The following is an 18337-nucleotide window of genomic DNA, read 5'->3' as shown; positions in this document are numbered from 1 at the left end:
AATGGGTTTTTTCATGTTAACTATTTCAGAGTAAGAAAAGAAAGAAATACAGAATCAACCCACTTTTTAGTGTCACACATGCACATTATCAATTATTTACCGATCTTTTTATCAGCTTGTAGAGCAGCACCAACATGAACATTATTTCACTCAAGCTGTGTTTTGTATGTTACCAAGGAATAAATACAGTTTCCTTTAAAGAGTTTAAGAATCAGAAGCCAAAAGTGAACTTGAATATAAATTACCTCAGAATTGTGATGCTGAAATGACTTGTACATATAATTTCATTTTCTGAAAAATTTTGAAGTTTCTAAAGAGGGGCAAGGGTTATATCTATTATTGGACCAACTGTCATTGGGATAGAGTTAGACAAGCTTTTGAATGCATTCTGCATTAGGTTCCTAAACTGTTTGTCTTCACCTCCTGAGTCATATATTGGTTTGGGGTTTCTGGGGATGTATACCCTCAATATTGCTGTTAATAAAAACTGAAAACTAAATTGAAGTAATATTTTTTTTCTATCTAGAATTTACCACCAATTCGAAATGAGGCATATAGGAAAAAGAAAAAAAGCAAAACTAAAGTTCCTTCTAAGAAAACGACTGAAGAAAACCAAAAAAACAAGATAAAGTCTTATGACTATGAAGCATGGGGAAAGCTTGATGTGGTAAATAATTAATGAGAATGTACTCCTTCTCTAGATCATCTTGATCCTCTGCCTAGTCATTTATTTGCATTTGTGTAGAGTTAAAGATTATAATGAATGCAGCTTAATAGCTGACTTAATTTTCTGTCATTTCAGGATAGAATACTTGAAGAACTGGATAAAGAAGATAGCACCCATGATTCTGTATCTCCAGACTCTGATTCTGAAGAGGATGGAATTCGTATAGATCAAGAGAAAGCTGTTGCTGAGAAAGAAAAGGTTATTACAGCACTAAATGATTTCTTTAATGCAATAATACTTGAACAGTATCTTTGAGTGATTGTCTGCATGACTTAACTTTTGATGAGTTCATGCCTAAGATTGTGTGTGGGGGTGGGGGGGGGTGCTATTAGAGCTGTCCCTAACTTTAGACATTCTTGTGCCTCTTTCTCTATGCCCAAGATTATGAAGTGTGGCATTGGTCCAGCAATCTTTCAGTTCCTTCTTTAATGCTCAGAACGGTGGTGTGTGGTTTGTTGGGAGTTGCTTTATTATACCTTTTTGCTAAAGAATTAGGCGTTATGCCCAGCCTTCCGTAGTCTAGCTTTTATGGCTAAAACTAAATCCCTGGAATTAAAGATTGTGAGGTTGCTATAACTCTGAATAACTCTCAGAATTTTTTATGCGTTCAGGGTGGAGAGACCCCTTCCTTTTCCAAAAATCTTTTATTTTTTGCTCCTTCCTTTAAGAGCATTCAGGCATCTTCATAACATGAGGTTAAAAATCTTGCTACATTTTCATGGTCTCTTTCAAATGCCTTAATGAACTGTCAAGGTTCTTTGGGTAAATCCAATATCTAATGAGCTGTGGCATTGATTTGAGTTCCTGGGCACTTTCTTCAAGAGCACATAAGAACTTTTGACACAAGTCACACTTGACTTTCTGGTGAACAGATTTGAGAAACATGGGCTAAACAACTACAAGATGGACATAAAACCAGCTCAATAGCCATAAGAAAAGAGTAATTGCAAATGGATCTATGTTGGATACAAATGGATCTAGGCTGTAATAGCAGGAGGTTTCAAGTTGAGTTCCACAGTGGTTTGTCCTCAGTCTAGTGCTGTTCAATATGTTTGTTAATGATTTGTATACTGGAATAGAGAATTTTTAAAGTGGGAAATAATTCACTGCCTTTACTGTCATAACCCTAAGAAAAGTTGCACAAATTACTAGAGATCCTACATGCCTTCACACCTGCTAGAACTAACATGCCAGTTAATTAAATCTTGTTAGATCTATGACAGACCTGTGACAAATCCCAGCAGTTATGGCACCTACTTCTATCAAGTTAAAAAGTGATCAGGTTCCTGACCACAGCAGTTCTTAGTCTCTTCCCCACAAAACAGACCCACATACCATTCGCACCCCCTAATTTGGGATTTGTTCTAAGGGATTTGATTGACTTTACGCCGATCCAGTCCCTATTTTCAGTCAATGATATAAGACTACTTGTTCTTAAAAAATTACAAAGAAGGTGTACTCTTATTATTTATTTCAGTCATTTTTGGTCTCTTGGTTATTTTTTCCACTTTCTTCAGGATCTTCTTTCATGACATACCATTAAAACAAAAATCAGACTCCCTGCTGGATCTCAGAGCATGAACGGGCCCTTGAAATACAGAGGAAAAGCTTTTTTTTCCCCTGTTTGTTTCCCTGTCTTTCTAATAATCTCAACAAGGGAAAAAAGAAGAGTCAGTTCAGGTCAGTTCAAATCAGGTACCATCTCAACAAATTCATTTGTCATTTAAAATTCAGGATGATGACCTTAGTTTTTATACTTCCTTTACTGGGCTTATTCATACTTGTCAACGTGTAAGATAGCTACTGTTCCATATCAGTTCACTGTACACACAGGAAATAAGAGAATCCTGTGGCAGGACCAGCTCATCTGATGTGACAATTCCTGTACAGCACAACTGAAACTTTTTATTTGGAAGGTGTTCATCTGCCGTCTTCGATGGAAGCCTGTTTTTGGACTATCACTAAACAAATTTTCATTTTCCTATTCAGGATCATGACATTTTCCCACTCTATAGTTGCTAGATGCTCCTTAAAGACTTCATTCATGCATTTTTGAAAGTCTAGGAACCCATTTCTTGTAACATCTTTGTAGCATTCATAGGATTCATGAGACTGATACCTCTTTAGGAATCTGGCTCTCTATACCACCTTTTCATGAAGACACATTTTTTAATATCCATAACTCAAGAGTAGTGGCATTTCAGGTTCTTGTAGGTGACCTACTCTGTAATGTTCTTACTTAAGTGTCTTTTGCTTCCCCCTAAATAAAACTAATCAGCTTTCTTCCAAGCTGCAATCAAATCAAAAGGAGGACAAACTGCATACCCTTTATATACTAACACAACTGCCTTCTTATATGGCTTTGATGGAGGGAGTCCCGTTAGGACCTTGCCTAGACTGTTTATAGCATCTTTCAAATAAGTTAACAGTTGAGCAATAACCATCCAAAAACTATCTAAATGGAGTTTAAGTAAATCACATTATGAGGTGAAACAAATTCTTAGGTTGCACCAGTAGGTTATCCTATTGGAAAACTCACAGAAGCTTTGAAAGACACCCCATTGAAGATATTTAGAAGATGGCAGAAGTCTACACTCAGCTATCATTGTTTCTAACTGAGGGCTTAAGACTGAGTTCCTGCTTTGGCAGATCTCTCCTGCCATCCTTGGTTAGAATTTCCAGCACCTGTTCCTGACTGTGAGGTTACTGCTTGCTCACCAGAAATAAACTATATGTCAATAACATGGATAGTTTTGCCACCTACTATCACTAAAATCCTGTACCATCTGAATTCTCTATATGTGAAGGAGATGAAAAATGGTTGTGCCCATTTGCCTTTAATGTGCTTAGGTGAAGAGATGAGATTTGAGAGTATATTAGACACCAAAAAGTGTCACATCTTGTGTTCATGGAGGGCATGTGTATCAGGTAGAACTCTTGTAGACAGCACCTCTTGAAGAACCACAGTTACTTTGGGGCATAAGCTCTGAGTATGTGGAGGCCCAAGGACCCTGGCTCCCCTTGGGAAGGATAACCACCTGTCCCTACTGGGCAGAACAATCCCATAATGGGAACATCAGATCCTGGTCCCAGGCTGCATGACTCCAGGACAGCCTTTGTTCCAAATTCCCCATTTTGTGCTGGGATCTGGGTTTACCATTCACTGTGGAAAAAAGGCAGGAAATGGTGGGTTTCTCCTTGGAGGCTGGCAAAATTCCAGCCTGCAAGGGGCTTCAGAGAGCAGAATGCAGGGAGCACCATGTGCATGTGCACATGTACATGGCTAGTAATACAGCCCCAGGTAATGGTGGAGAGCAGTTCCCCCAGCTGCCCCCCCCCCCCAGTGAGGGAGGAAGGGAGTGGGGTGTAGGGGCTGGACCTGAGGCACTGCATAGCCAGGCCAGTTCACAGAGCCTGGGGCCAGGGCAGGGAGCAAGACAGAACAGCAGGTGGCTCATTTGGGGGGGTGGCTCCCTGCCACTGCTGCATGCATTCCCAGGAAAAGGGGCATGGGAGGGCTTGTGCCCCAGATTTGTGCAGGCTTCCTGCTGTGACCTCAGAGCTATATGCCTTGCTTCCCTCCCCCCTAGGAGCCCCACATGGGCTATGTTGCCATGGTGAGGTGCCCCTTGCCCACCTGGCAGCAGTAGGGGGGCACAACACCCCTGTGCAAGGCTTCCAGGGGGAAGGAAACAGGATGGGGGGCCCTGAGGCTGCAGGGGAAGCCTGTATCAACCCCTACCACAGGCTCCGGTCAGCTCAGCTCTGGTCTGGCTTTGCTGCCAGGGTGGGGAAGGAGGGCCATCAGACTCCGCCCCCCTGCAAAAATAAAAGTTGGCACCTATGATTCAGGGTAAGTAACTGGTCTTTTTGTCCTGCTGAAGTCTGAGCTACAACATATGATGGGATTTGTTCTAAACTCTCTCAAGGCCAGTGATGCTTTATAATATTTTAGATCAGAATTTTCGCTCTTGTTTTCCACACAACATTTTAAGTCATCTTTTTGTTAGAGGTGCTAAGTTGTTAAGACTGGACCTCCCTGTATTCGTCTTGAAAACATCACCTTTCTTTTCTGCCTTGTCAATATTCTTCACCCTGGACTTGAAGCAAAATCTAGCAGTGGCAAAAGAAGTTCAGTCTTTTTATCTACTGTTTAGTGTGAGTAGAATGACTAAGGATACTAGAAAGGGTGCAAATTACAATGGGACTAGCCTGCTATGTCTGCCTCTCCCATGATGCACAGGGTTCAGGAATCTGTATGACTGAGTGCAAGCAGCTGGGTGCTCCAAAGGGGTGAGACTGTTTGGATAGTCACAGCCATTTTAGAACATGAGAAGAATTAGAACACATTAAGGGATTAGTAACTGACTAATGTTGGGATGAGACAGCATTTGGATATAGTCAGTGAAATATTTGACAAAAATTAATTAGTAAAAATGCTGTAAAGAGGTGAAAGTATTTGTCACATTACAGTATACTAAATTGACAAAAAGCATATTTTTACAGGGCAATAAGTATTTCAAACAAGGAAACTATGATGAAGCAATCGAATGTTACACACGAGGGATGCATGCTGATCCGTACAATCCAGTCTTGCCCACAAACAGAGCATCATCTTTCTTTAGAATGAAAAAGTAAGATCTATGTTGTGAATGTATCTTTTTAATTTTTTTAATAAAATTTTCCTTCAGATTTTAGTTATGGGATTATTCGTTGGAAGACCCATGGGTCTGTTTATTTTACAACATCAGCCTGCTTTGCAACTTGAGTTAATGACACTGGTTCCTCGTAAATAAACAGTAGGGGTATACCAGTAAAGATTTTCTTGGTCGATACCAATAGCCAATTTATTAACCAGTCATATTGGCCGATACCGATCCGATAGCCAATATACAGGAATGCAGCTGGGCAGCCTGGAGAGTCACGTCCTGCTGGTAAGTCGGGGTGAGGGGGAGGGAAGGGTTGGGGCAGCTTGAGGTCCACAGTGAAGGAAGGAGAGAGACAGGGGCAGAGACAGGTGCTGCCCAGTCAGGGGGGTGAATGGGACCCTGGGCAGGGTGTGGGATGGAGTTGTGGGCAGCTCATCCAGGGAGCGGGGTGGAAATACTGCACACACTTCTGGAGGAGGTATGGGGTGGGGGTACATGCCCCCTGCATTTGTGTGCAGGTCAGAGGTGGGCTGTTTGTTGCAAGCTCGGGGCCAGGGGCAGTGTCAGCCTCTTCCTGGTATGGGGGCTGGGCTCAGGGCGGGCAGGGGTATGGCAGGCTCAGCTGCGTGGGGTGGGTGGCTGGCCCTGGGAGGCATGGCTGTATGGTGGGGGCCCTGCGGAGAATTTTAGAATAGCTATAGCCTCCCAACCCTCCCCCACAGTGCCACCTGTTGGAGGCACGCACTCTGCTTTGCTGCTTTTACCTCAGGAGTCTCCCGTTGTGGGTCTGGCAGGGGGCACATGGCTGAAATAAGACTCCTGGGGGAAAGGCAGAAGAATGGAGTGCCCCAAGCAGGATTGGCATGGGGGGGTCCTATATCAACCCCAGAATTCCCCCTAGGCCTCCCACAGCCACCTCTTCCAGTGCCACCACCACCTGCCCCCGCTTAACTGAGCCTGCCCTACCTCTGCCTCCCCTGGCCTATCCTCCTGCTGGGAAAAGGCTGGCACTGCCTCTGCCCCACACAAATCCAGGGGAGGGGGGCACATTCCCCCCATGCCTCCCTTATGGGTTTGTGCAGCACTGGGGAGCTGCCCCACCCCTGATGAACCACCCACAGCTCTGTCCTGTACCCTGCCCTGGGGTCCCATTCACGGCCTTGGCTGGGCAGCCCCTGCCCTGTTCTCTCCCTCACCATAAGGGCCTTGATTCCCCTCATAGACTTAGCGGTAGGATGCGGTTTTCCAAGCTGGCAGGCTGCATTCCTGCCCACATGCATGCGTGCAGCTTTGAGCATGCACACAGCATTTATCAGTGCCATTACCGTATTTTCGCACATATAGTCCACGGGCTATACACATTTTTACAAACTTGACAGATGGGTGCAGGCTATCCAAGGGTGTGGGCTATGCAGAGTCTTTAGAACAGCATAGCCCGTCCCTGGCGGGATTGAGCATAGTGGCAGTGAGCGGGGCTACCTCCTCCCTCCCCCTCCTTGCTCGCAGCTCTTCATCCCTCCTGTCCCCCCCCCCCCGCACCACTTTTAACTGGCTCCAGGTCCGGCGGCCGTGCCCAGCAGAGCCCACGCTTTAGCATGGCTAGGAGCAGGGCTCACAGCTCCTTATCCCTCCCCTCCCCTGCAGCAATTAGCACCAATTAGCTCCGGCGGCTGTGGCCAGCAGAGCCCATGCTATCAAGTGCATGGAATACATGGGTGCAGTCTATACATGGACTATTTTACGAAAATACAGTTTTCCATGGGTTATACATTGGTGCGGGCTATATGCATGAAAATACGGTAATTGGCTGCATCAGCCAAAAAATGTTATAATGTTAATTTTCCTTTCATTGGTGCTGATCCAATATGTGACCGATATATCAGTGCATCTCTAATGAACAGTTTAATGTGCTTCATGATTTGATTAAATCTGTTAATTTAATGGAGAGCCATATTTATTTTTAATTTAAATATAGTTAAAGTAATTGATTTACATTATTGACACAGGTATTCTGTTGCTGAATCTGACTGCAATTTAGCACTTGCACTAGATAAGAATTATACAAAGGCATATGCCAGAAGAGGAGCTGCTCGCTTTGCTTTGAAAAATCTTCAGGGTGCCAAAGAAGGTTAGTGAGTTTTTTTGGGATACATTCCTTAAAGTGCAAGTGAGTGATTTATGCGCTTACTGATTAAAGCTTACTTTTTTGAGGATTTATTTTTATACTTCCCAATTTTTATACTTGCTGAATTTTTAACTTCCAGTTTCAAGAAATGGTGAAAATGACATCCAGATCGTTCTTCTATCAGCATGTAAAATAATACCGTCTGTCAGATGACTGTGATCTGGGAAACCAGAATCGAACCTTTAGTGCACTATATTGAGCTTACTATTCTAAGCTATTTAAAATATGAAGTACTTGGAACTATTGAACTTATTTGGATCTGCCATCTCCACTTCAACTTCCCAGTTAAAGGCACATTAGCTTAAAACTTGTCACCTGATATGGCATATAAAAATATGGAATTTTGATGTCTCCCTATCTTCTGGTTTTAGATTATCAGAAGGTTTTAGAATTGGATCCAAATAACTTTGAAGCAAAAAATGAACTGAGAAAAATAGATCAGGTAAGAAATAATGGTGGTTACTCACATAGTCTAATAAACATATGTTAAACTAAAACATATAGCAGAGGAAGAAAATTGCATATACGGGTACTCTGATGCATAATATATACATACAGTAGATAAATGCATAATTTCATAACGCACAACAAACAAATGTGGATTGGAATGGTATATTCTCATAAATATGGTTACTTGCATATTGGTTAAGTGCATGGCATTTTTCATCCCTTCCGTCTATTCTGTAATTTAATAGTTGATGATTTACTTGCACCAGAAACAATGAAAAATAAGCCTTTGTCAATGGGCTTCCATGAGACGCTTTGAAAATGACAGGAGGTAATCGCATTCCTAAGGGTCACGTCCCCTGACTTTCAAGACCTCTAATAGCAGCCCCAACTTAAAAGCAAGAGAGCTAGGCAGTTATGTGACTGCTAATAGCATAGCACCAAGCGTTCTGTGTCCCTAATGAGCACTGCTTACACCACAGTCAGTGCTGTGTCCCTAGACTGAGTAGTTCCTTCTCACTTTCAAAATTTCTAATAATCACTATCCAGAGGTGCTATTGGAAGCCTTAAAAATGAAAGAAGTCAGTTTCAGGACTGCTAATATCACAGCACTGACTGACCATTTATTATTAAAAACAGTTTACATTGAGTTTGGATAAATGAATGCTCCAGGTAAGTGTATAGCCTTTTTCATTTCTAAAACTATGCATGTAAATAGAGGACATGGTATGTCTTTTTATGTATGGAAGAAATGTATATGTTCTCTTGGCTACAGAGTAGTACTAGCTCATATAATCTTTACAACTCTGCTTACAGATGGGATTCAGAGATGCCATCATTCATTGTGAATAGGGGGCTTAAATACTGAAGAAGGTCAAACATCCATGGCATCTTCACACACTTAGTGTAATAGAGACAGGACATGCCTGAAATCTCTCTCTCTTTAGTGAGAGGCAAGCAGTTAGAGTCATATAAAATAGTGTTCAAAGGGACCTCAGGAACTCATCTAGTCCAACCCCCTAAAAGAAGGACTATCCACAACTAGATCATCCCAGCCAAGGCTTTGTCTAGATGGGTCTTAGAAACCTCCAAGGATGTAGATTCCACAACATCTGAGTAGCCTGTTTCAGTGCTTTACCCCCTTCCTATTTCATAGATTTCATAGACATTAGGGCTGGAAGGGACCTCGGGAGATCATCGAGTCCAGCCCCCTGCCCAAAGGGCAGGAAGTCAGCTGGGGTCATAGGATCCCAGCAAGATAAGCATCCAATTTACTCTTGAAGGTGTTCAATGTAGGTGCTTGAACCACCTCCGCTGGCAGACTGTTCCAGACCTTGGGGGCTCGGACAGTAAAGAAATTCTTCCTTATGTCCAGCCTGAAACGGTCTTGCAGGAGTTTGTGACCGTTCAGCCTCGTCATCCCTTGGGGCGCTCTGGTGAACAGATGTTCCCCCAGATCCTGGTGGTCACCCCTCATAAACTTATAGGTGGCCATCAGATCACCCCTGAGCCTGCGCTTTTCCAGGCTAAAGAGTCCCATGGCTCTCAGCCTGTCATCGTAAGATCTGTTTTCCTGACCTCTGATCATGCGCGTGGCTCTCCTCTGGACTCTCTCAAGCTTCTCCACATCCTTTTTGAATTGTGGAGCCCAAAACTGGACGCAGTACTCCAGCTGCGGCCTCACCAAGGCCGAGTACAAGGGGAGAATGACGTCCCGGGATTTGCTTGAGAAGCATCTATGGATGCACGCCAGCATTTCGGTCGCTTTACTAGCCGCAGCATCGCATTGGAGGCTCATGTTCATCTTGTGGTCAATGATGACCCCCAAGTCTTTTTCTTCTGTAGTGCTAACCAATGTAGCACTGTCGAGCCTATAAGGGTGCTGCAGGTTTTTCCTCCCAAGGTGGAGAACCTTGCATTTTTCGGTGTTAAACACCATGAGGTTCTCGTCTGCCCGTTTGCTGAGCTTGTCCAGGTCACCCTGGATCACCCGCCTATCTTCTGGCGTGGATGCTTTGCCCCAAAGTTTGGTGTCATCGGCGAACTTGGCCAGTCCACTCCTAACTCCAATGTCCACATCGTTAATGAAGATGTTGAACAGTATGGGTCCCAGCACAGAGCCTTGAGGGACCCCACTGGTTACAGGGCACCATGATGAGTGACTGCCATCAATCACAACCCTCTGGGTCCGACCACGGAGCCAATTTCCCAGCCAGCGGGTAGTGGTGGAGCCAAGGCCACAACTGGCCAGTTTGGCCAGGAGGTGATCATGGGATACCAGATCAAAAGCTTTTTTGAAGTCAAGATATATAACATCAATCTCTTCTCCCTCGTCCAGGTGATAGGTCACCTGGTCATAGAAGGAAATGAGATTGGTCAAACAAGACCTACCCGCAACTAACCCGTGCTGGCTGTCCCTTAGAATGTTAGCCTGGGCCAGTCCCTCAAGGATGGCCTCCTTAATAAACTTTTCTAAGATCTTCCCCGGGATAGAAGTCAGGCTAATGGGCCTGTAGTTAGCCGGATCCACTCTCCTCCCTTTCTTGAAGATCGGCACCACATTGGCCTTCTTCCAGTCTTCTGGCACTACACCAGAGCGCCAGGAGTTTTCAAAGATCTCAGGGGCTGGGCTATGACGCTCGCCAGCTCCTTGAGTACCCTGGGGTGCAGGTTGTCAGGGCCAGCTGACTATAAGGTATCCAGCTTCTCAAGGTGTTCCTTCACGAGGTCAGCATTGATGGAGGGTAGGGGATTCCCCTCACCCAGATTTCCCTGTCCCATAGCAGGCATGGGCATCCTGTGTGACTGATGAAAGACTGACGCAAAGTACCTATTTAATACGTTGGCTTTTTCCTGGGCGTCAGTTGTCAGTTGCCCCATCTGGTTTAGCAGGAGTCCAACATTGCCCTTGCTTTTCCTCCGGCTCCCCACATATCTGAAAAAGGACTTTTTGTTGTCCTTGATGCCTGAAGCTAGTTGGAGTTCAGTTGCAGTCTTGGCTTTCCTGGTTTGGTCCCTGCAGGACCGGACCAGCACGGAGTAATCCTTCTTGGAGGTGAATCCCGTCCTCCATCCTTTGTAGGCTTTCCTTTTTAGCCACAGTAGGTCCGCTAGGTCTCTGGAGAGCCAGGGGGGCTGCTGTGCCTTCTTGCTGCCTTTCCTCCGTGTTGGAATAGATTTAGTTTGTGCACTGAGGATCGCTTCCTTGAGAAGCAACCACTCTTCTTGAACTCCCATCTCCCTGGGGTCATGGTCCCTGAGGGCCTGACCGACTAGCCTCTTGAGCTTGTCAAAGTCGGCTTTTCTGAAGTCAAGGACTTCTGTGTTGCTATTGAGAGAGTTCTTTCTAATAATGAACCTAACTTCCTCTGCTGCACCTTGAAACCATTGCTTCTTGTTCTGTCGTCTGTTGCCACTGAGAACAATCTAGCTCCATCCTCTTAGGAACCACCCTTCAGGTAGTTGAAGACTATTATTAAATGTCCACCCCCGTCTTCTCTTCTCCAAACTAAATAAATCCAGTTCCCTCAGCCTCTCTTCAGAAGTCATGTGCCCTAGACTTTTTGGGGATCTTTTATTGCATAGTTGGGAGAGATTTCTCAGGAAACTTTGTACCTGAAAGCATGTATAAAATGTCTCCAGGCTACATGGATGGTTCAATAAAAGCCATCACCCCCAAAAAGTTTTTCCCTTGCATACTGGTATTTCCTGGTCCATCACGGCTACAGGATCACTGCAGTGTACTACCTCTTTAGGTATAATTTTGGAAGCATTTGAAAGTTACTTTCAAAACCAATCCCCATTACTATAAACTACATAATGAATTCTGCAAGTTTCTGATGTTAAGTCTTTTTGTTGCACAGGTACCACTGGTAGTAGCTAGCATTGTGCTTTAGAAACTGGCACATCAGAATTTACTATATTGATAACTAAGTTATATGTTTATATAACATACATATACACACACACAAAAGATATTAATAAAACCTAATGTGTCGCACAGAGAAAGTGTTCATAAAGAGTTTCAGAGCCTTTTCAAAATCATTTTAACAGAAAAATTTCATTATATGCATTCAAACAATAACTAAGAGGCTGATATTAAAAAATAAAGTGAAATAAAAGAATGCATCACTTAGACATCAGCAGAGAAACCATGATTTATTCTAATCAAAGAAAACTTGGGGCAGGAGAGGAAGAAAGGGGTATTTCAGTTGAGTGATATCGCTAATGTTCTCCATTGCAGGCTCTAATGTCAAAAGACTATTCAAAACAAACAGAACATGAAGAAATTGTGAAAAAGCATGAATTAACACAGGAAGAAAAGCAGCAAATTGAACAGCAGCAGCTCAAACAGAAGGCTATTGCAGAAAAGGACTTGGTAAATCGTGAAGCCTTCATCTATAGGAGAAAAATTACATGAACTTTATTTAAATTATAGTTTGACTTATTATTCAAATACGGAAAAATGCTAAGTGCACATTGTATCTTATTTAACTCTGTAGTCATTGATTTGCTTAGCTATATAGCCATTACCATTATATATATATAGCTATATAGCTATATACCATTTATATTTAAGGGTGTGAAGCAGGGTTTAAGCTGACTAAAATCTGTTGTTGAGTTCCAGAAATTCAAAATCAGGATAATGCTTTGTTGTGCAAGCAGTTATACCAATATAAAGAAAATAAGTTTTAGAATAAGAACCATTAGTCTAACCCCCTGATCCTCCAGTGTGGTACAGCTGCAAGGTTAAAGCAGGAAATGAGACAAAGGTAGTTGTAGTAAACGAAGAAGGATGTAGGTAATGTCAGCAGTTCCTGGCTTCACTCTATTGACTTTTTTTAAATGATCAAGAAGCAAAATAGAAACCTGTGATGCCTACTGCCAAGTAATTTGTTTTGGTTTTGTTGTTTCTTGTAGATATTCATTCGAACTGGGCCTTCATGGGATTTGCAGGAGAGAGAAACAATTTGTTTCTCTGCTTCAGGGCCAATGGGAAGAAAATAAGAATACATTATGGGATTAAGAGTTCTCTTTATTAAAGCTGTTTTAATTGAAATTGTAATAGGTGATGTAGATAGATAAAAAAAGATGCAGTTCTGAAGGGCCTTAAATGTGAAGATGGGAAACTTGAATTTGATTCCTGGAAAAGGAGGAGTCAGTAAGGACTGGGCTGGGTTAGGATATGGGGAGACCTTCATATAAAAGATAATAGAGAGATGTACTGAGTAGTAAGATTTAGATTCAGAGAGGTAGTCTTGTTGTTTGTTAATGTAGCTGAAGGAGTTACAATAATCCAAAGTAAGTGCAGAGGCAGAAGTGTGTCTTTGTGGCAGGGGAGTGTATTTTCTAATAAGGAAATACTAGAGGAATAAAAAAAAAATGTTGGGCAGAGCTGTAGAAAGACAGGAGGAACATTGCACTGTCCTTGAAATAATCAGCTTGAAAAAGGAGGTAAGAGGCCGATGAGGGTGAAATGGAGATCCTGAGACAGCTTTTAATTAACTAATTAGAGACTTCATGAGCTGGTCTGCAGCAGAAAGGAAGACTGGAAAAAGATCTAACAGGGTGCATTTGATTTAAAAACACTGGGCAGGGAAGCTTTGATTTAATCTTTGTTTTCTACAAAAAGTGCATTCTTGTTGGATATTCTTTATTCATTTAACCTCTTGAAACTTTGCAGTTTTAGAGAAAGCTAAGGGTGTAACTGTGTGTATACACACTTGCAGAGAGACAATAGGACTGTTGGGTGGGTAATCAGGTCTCTTTTTCTCTCATCTCCATATACTGCCCTTAACAAGGATGTTATCCCTGAAGGCAACAAATTCTCCCTATGCCTGAAGAAGGGCATTTGTCCCCAAAAGCTTGGAAAGAACAATTTTTCCAACTTTTTAGTTGGTCTAATAAGAGAGCACTTCTAGCCAAAGAATCTTGTCTGACTATGATCTCTGAAGACACAAATCCCCAGTTTGAAAACCGAAATTAAGTATCACAGAGATGCTTAATGAGATCTAGACTGTGCATCAAGTCCCATCGGATAGAGTGGTTTTCTGTAATCTTTACTAATCTATAGAGGAGCCTCTGGGAACCCCATAAGATTGGGCCCCTAATACAGTCCATAGCCTATTGTAGCCTGTCTATAAGACTTCTAAAAAAGTTATGTGAATATATTGTCTCAAATAGTATATCATTAGAACTTATAATTGCTATTCCATGATGATATCTTTGAGCTTTAACATACCCTAAATTAAAGCTATAAATGTTTACTTTTTTTTAAAAAAATCTTAAAAAAATAAGAAATACGATTAAATCAAAAAAATCTTTAAAATAAAAAAATCCAATTTTTTTTATTTAAAAAAAAAAAAAGTTGATTTTTATCCACTCTGACATCTAAAGATACCTAAATGTAAAGTGTAGGAACTTGGAGCACTGAGTTTAAAAACTAGGATTAAAATGGGAATGGGGAAATAGGTAAAGTTAAAAGTTATGGTTGTCTTTAAGGATAAGGAAAGCCATTGCCTGCTTACGCTGAACATGAAGAAAGTGAGTGGCTGAGAGGAAGAATAAAAGAAGTGGTGAGGAATAGGTATCAGGAGATGGGTGCATGAGGTAATCATGACAGAAATAACAAATAAAGGAAAAGGAGAATAAGAAAGAAAGCTTGAAGGCCTTGATCTTGAGTTTAAAATATAGGATTGAGATTTGAGAGAGATGAGTTTAGTCCTTGGGTCATTACATACCTTGAATAAGTTTCTCTCAGTTTTCCTGTGCATCAATTTCCCAGATATAAAAAGGAGTTAATAGTTTCTAGCAGTGCACCAGCACATTGGTCCATATTGTATCGGCATTGATGAAAGGAAAATTGACGTTATCGGCAATCAGCTTCTTTTGGCTGATGTGGCCAATAATGTTGCCAATAAATGCTGTGTGCCTGCGTGCAGCTGTAGCATGTATGCTGCCAGGAGTGTATCCCGACAGCTTGGAGAGCAGTGTCTGGCCAGTAAGTCTCTGGGGGGCAGAGGGACTTGGGGGGTGGCAGAGACAGGGTGGGGCCCCCACAGTGAGGGAGGCAGTGGGGCTGAAGCTGGGGCCAAGAGCAGAAGCAGGCACTGCACAGTCAAGGTGGAATGAAGCCGCAGCTCTTCCAGGGGGCAGGGAGGGAGGGGTGTGACAGGGCCCACTCAGGGCTGCATCCCAACATTGGCTTTGCCCTCTTTCTAGGACAGTCTGCTGTATCTGCCTGCCATGACTTGTTTAATAAAGTTTCAGGTAAATATGTGGGAGGCCGCCTATTTAATGCCCTGATACCTGGGGCATTATATATGGCTCCAACCTTCCCTACACCATGTCCCATGCCTTTCGGATGATATTGCAAATTGGTAACAGCTCTGGCCTGAGGCCAGGCTAAACTCTGCCCCTTGCTGGGCCTCTAACATTCTACTCTCGCACTCTACCGCCTCTCACAGGGCCTCATTCACACTGTCCCTCACTGGGTCACTCTCAACCTGCCACAGATCTGCACAGTCCCTTCAGGTCCACCTTGAGCCCTACTCTACATGGCCCTTCCAGCTTTCCTACTTGCACTCTGGCTGGCCGCCACACAGCCCTGCAGCCACTGGCCTTATGCCTTACTCTGGCTGAACTCAGCCACTAGCCCCTCTCCTGGAAACTTGCTCATGATGTCACTCTTGTGGGGTTTGGCCCATGTACAGCCCTTCAGGTTTCCTGAGCAACCTTACTTTACAAACCCCCTGGTGCAGCCCTTCAGGCTCACCTATGCAGACCCTACTCTACATCTCTCACACACACCCCTTCAAACATCACCATGAATCCTACTCTGTGCAGGCCTCTACACATACTTCTGCGCCTTCACTGGGGCTCGGAGTCTTATATGCCATAGGCTCAGGTGTCATCAAATGTGCCTGATTCCGCTGTCTGGCCCTGCTCTGAAATTACCCACTGGGAGTGGGAGCTGGGGTTATAAGGTGCCCCTAACAATTTTTCACTGGGGAGGCAACTGGTCTGGCATTTCTGGGGAACTACTCCAACACATGTAGTCCTACCAGCCCATCCTTCCCCAGCAGAGTATAGTTTCCCATAATGCCTCAGGAGCAGGAGCTTCCTGCCATCCCCAGAGTTCCTGTCCTTATCTCCAAGGTGTTCTGAGCAGCTCCAGCTGAGTAGTGTTCTTCCCCCAACTGTTTACAACAACTGCAGCTCAGCCCTGAGGGCCTGAGCTAAAATAGAGGATGCTCAGCCCTCTCCTCCAATCCCTTGGTCCTCCTGCAGTCATGTGACAGCTTCAGGGCTGGCCTGCACCTGCCAGCTGCTCTGTTGCCTGCTCTCAGCCTTTAAAGTGGCAGGTACCAAAGCAGCTTTACCACAGGGGAGCAGCTCCTCCTGCTGCAAGCACCCCTGGGGGAAGCATAGGCCCTCCAGATCTGTGCACAGGTCAAGGGCAGGCTGCCCACTGTTCACTCAGGGCCAGCCAGGCCTGTGCCAGCCTCTTCCTGGCAGAGGGGGCTGGACTCAGGCTGTGATCGTGGTAGGTGGGGTGGGGCAGCTGGCAGCAGTGCTAGGGGGCCACTTTGAATTTTGGGGTGGCTGTAGCCCCCCCCTTGTAATTCCCCTTCCCAGTGCTGCTGCCACCCACCCTGCCTGGCCCAAGTGCAGCCCAGGCCCAGCCCCACCCCCCCACCGGGAAGAGACTGGCACAACCTCTAGCCCAAGATGTGCAGTGGCAGCCCACCTGTGCACAGATCCAGGGGGCATATGCCCCTCCCATGCCTTCCCTGGGGTGTGCGCAGCAGTGAGAGCCGCTCCCCACCCCCCTGTGAGCCATGGCTCTGTTCTGTGATCCACCCTGCCCCAGCTGTGCAGTGCCTTCCCCAACCCTACTCCCTCCCTCACCATGGGGGCTTTAATCTGCCCCCTGCTCCTTTCCTCCAGCAGACTTACCAGCTAGATGCTGCTCTCCAAGCTGTCAGGCTGCACTTCGGCAAGCAGATTATCAGCCCAAAAAATCTTTATCGGTGCACCCCTAATCATTTCCTACCATATAGTGGAGTTGTGAAGATAGGTAAACAAACTTGTGGGAAATATGTGGCTATTGAGGTGATTCAGCAAATGTATGACAGGGCTTTTAAGGATATAAAGTAGGAGAAGGTAGCTGCAGATGGTTGTTCTGGAATAGGCCTTTTTTTTTTTTTAACTTTGAGCATATGCAAATACTTAAGGTATCAGAATTAGCTCTGCCTCTTTGCCATTGTTTGGGGTTCCAAGAAGTTTGGAGAGTGCAATCTTTGGAGCCAAATATTAAAGAAAGGACAAGCAGCTGAATGAGTCATTCTTTTCCCCCAGCTTGAGAGAGGCAGTTGGAAAGAAACATTTTTTTACTGCTTTGGGAGTAGAACTTAAACAATGGTCTCAACTTCATTTCTCTTTTTTTCAGGGTTTAGGAGGCATGTCCACAAATAGACTTACTAAATTTTAAATCTTGAGGTCAGGAGTGCTAGCAATATTTTTCAAACTATTACTTATAAAATGTATATGTGATTATGCAACTTTATTCGAAATAGACACAGTAATTAGAGATGTTGGTTCTTGGATTCAAGAGGAGGAATAATGCATTGATAAATTATTTTGTGGCCTGAAAAAGTTGTAACAGATATTGTTATCTGGAATAAAAGTAAGATTCTTTGGCTGCTTTGGTAGACTCAGACTTTTATGACTTCTTTATGCTGAAATCCATCTGCTTGTATTTTTCTATGTGCTTGAGCATCCATCCTTCCTCCTCGCTTGTCTCTTACATTACACTATATATTAATGTTTAACCATATGGTCCCATTCTATTTGAAGTACCAGATATAGCTTTAGGAAAGTTTATAATATCTCACCAGTGTAGACTTGTAGCACAGAACAATAGAATGCTTGATTCTTGTGCATTATTTTTTATGCTAAATTAATAATTACAACTATCTAATGTATATTAGAACTTATGTATTATCATATAATTATTCCAAAATGACAGGGTAATGGATATTTCAAAGAAGGGAAATATGAAGCAGCGATAGAATGTTATACACGGGGTATAACAGCAGATGGCACCAATGCAATTCTTCCAGCTAACAGAGCTATGGCCTATCTAAAGATTCAGAAGTAAGTGGTATACAATGCTGCTTCTCTATTCTTTGTAAACCGGAAAAAAATATATATCAGGGTTTCATTGAAAGTTGTCCTGCTACTGCCATCATTCTCACTCAGTAGAAAATATAATTAAAATTACTCTCTTTTTTTATTCCTTTAATGCTTGTGTGTAATCTCTTTATT

At 43.5% G+C, this 18337-nt stretch overlaps 1 protein-coding gene across 3 annotated transcripts in view; it reads left to right on the top strand.

The window, feature by feature from the left end:
• The window catches only part of RPAP3 (RNA polymerase II associated protein 3), a 47613-nt gene that overhangs the window by 13716 nt on the left and 15560 nt on the right, over positions 1 to 18337 (top strand). For all 3 annotated transcript variants that reach the window (XM_090042407.1, XM_090042408.1, XM_090042410.1), the window contains 7 exons: positions 527 to 667; positions 803 to 925; positions 5234 to 5361; positions 7383 to 7504; positions 7933 to 8003; positions 12252 to 12386; positions 18039 to 18166. In XM_090042407.1, the coding sequence (XP_089898533.1) occupies positions 527 to 667; positions 803 to 925; positions 5234 to 5361; positions 7383 to 7504; positions 7933 to 8003; positions 12252 to 12386; positions 18039 to 18166 (848 nt within the window). The remainder of the gene's footprint in view (positions 1 to 526; positions 668 to 802; positions 926 to 5233; positions 5362 to 7382; positions 7505 to 7932; positions 8004 to 12251; positions 12387 to 18038; positions 18167 to 18337) is intronic.

The sequence above is a fragment of the Crocodylus siamensis genome, chromosome 4 (assembly GCF_052110815.1).
Source record: "Crocodylus siamensis isolate JL-2025a chromosome 4, ASM5211081v1, whole genome shotgun sequence".
NCBI classification, from domain to species: Eukaryota; Metazoa; Chordata; order Crocodylia; family Crocodylidae; genus Crocodylus; species Crocodylus siamensis.
This window is presented reverse-complemented; position numbering and strand designations above follow the sequence as displayed.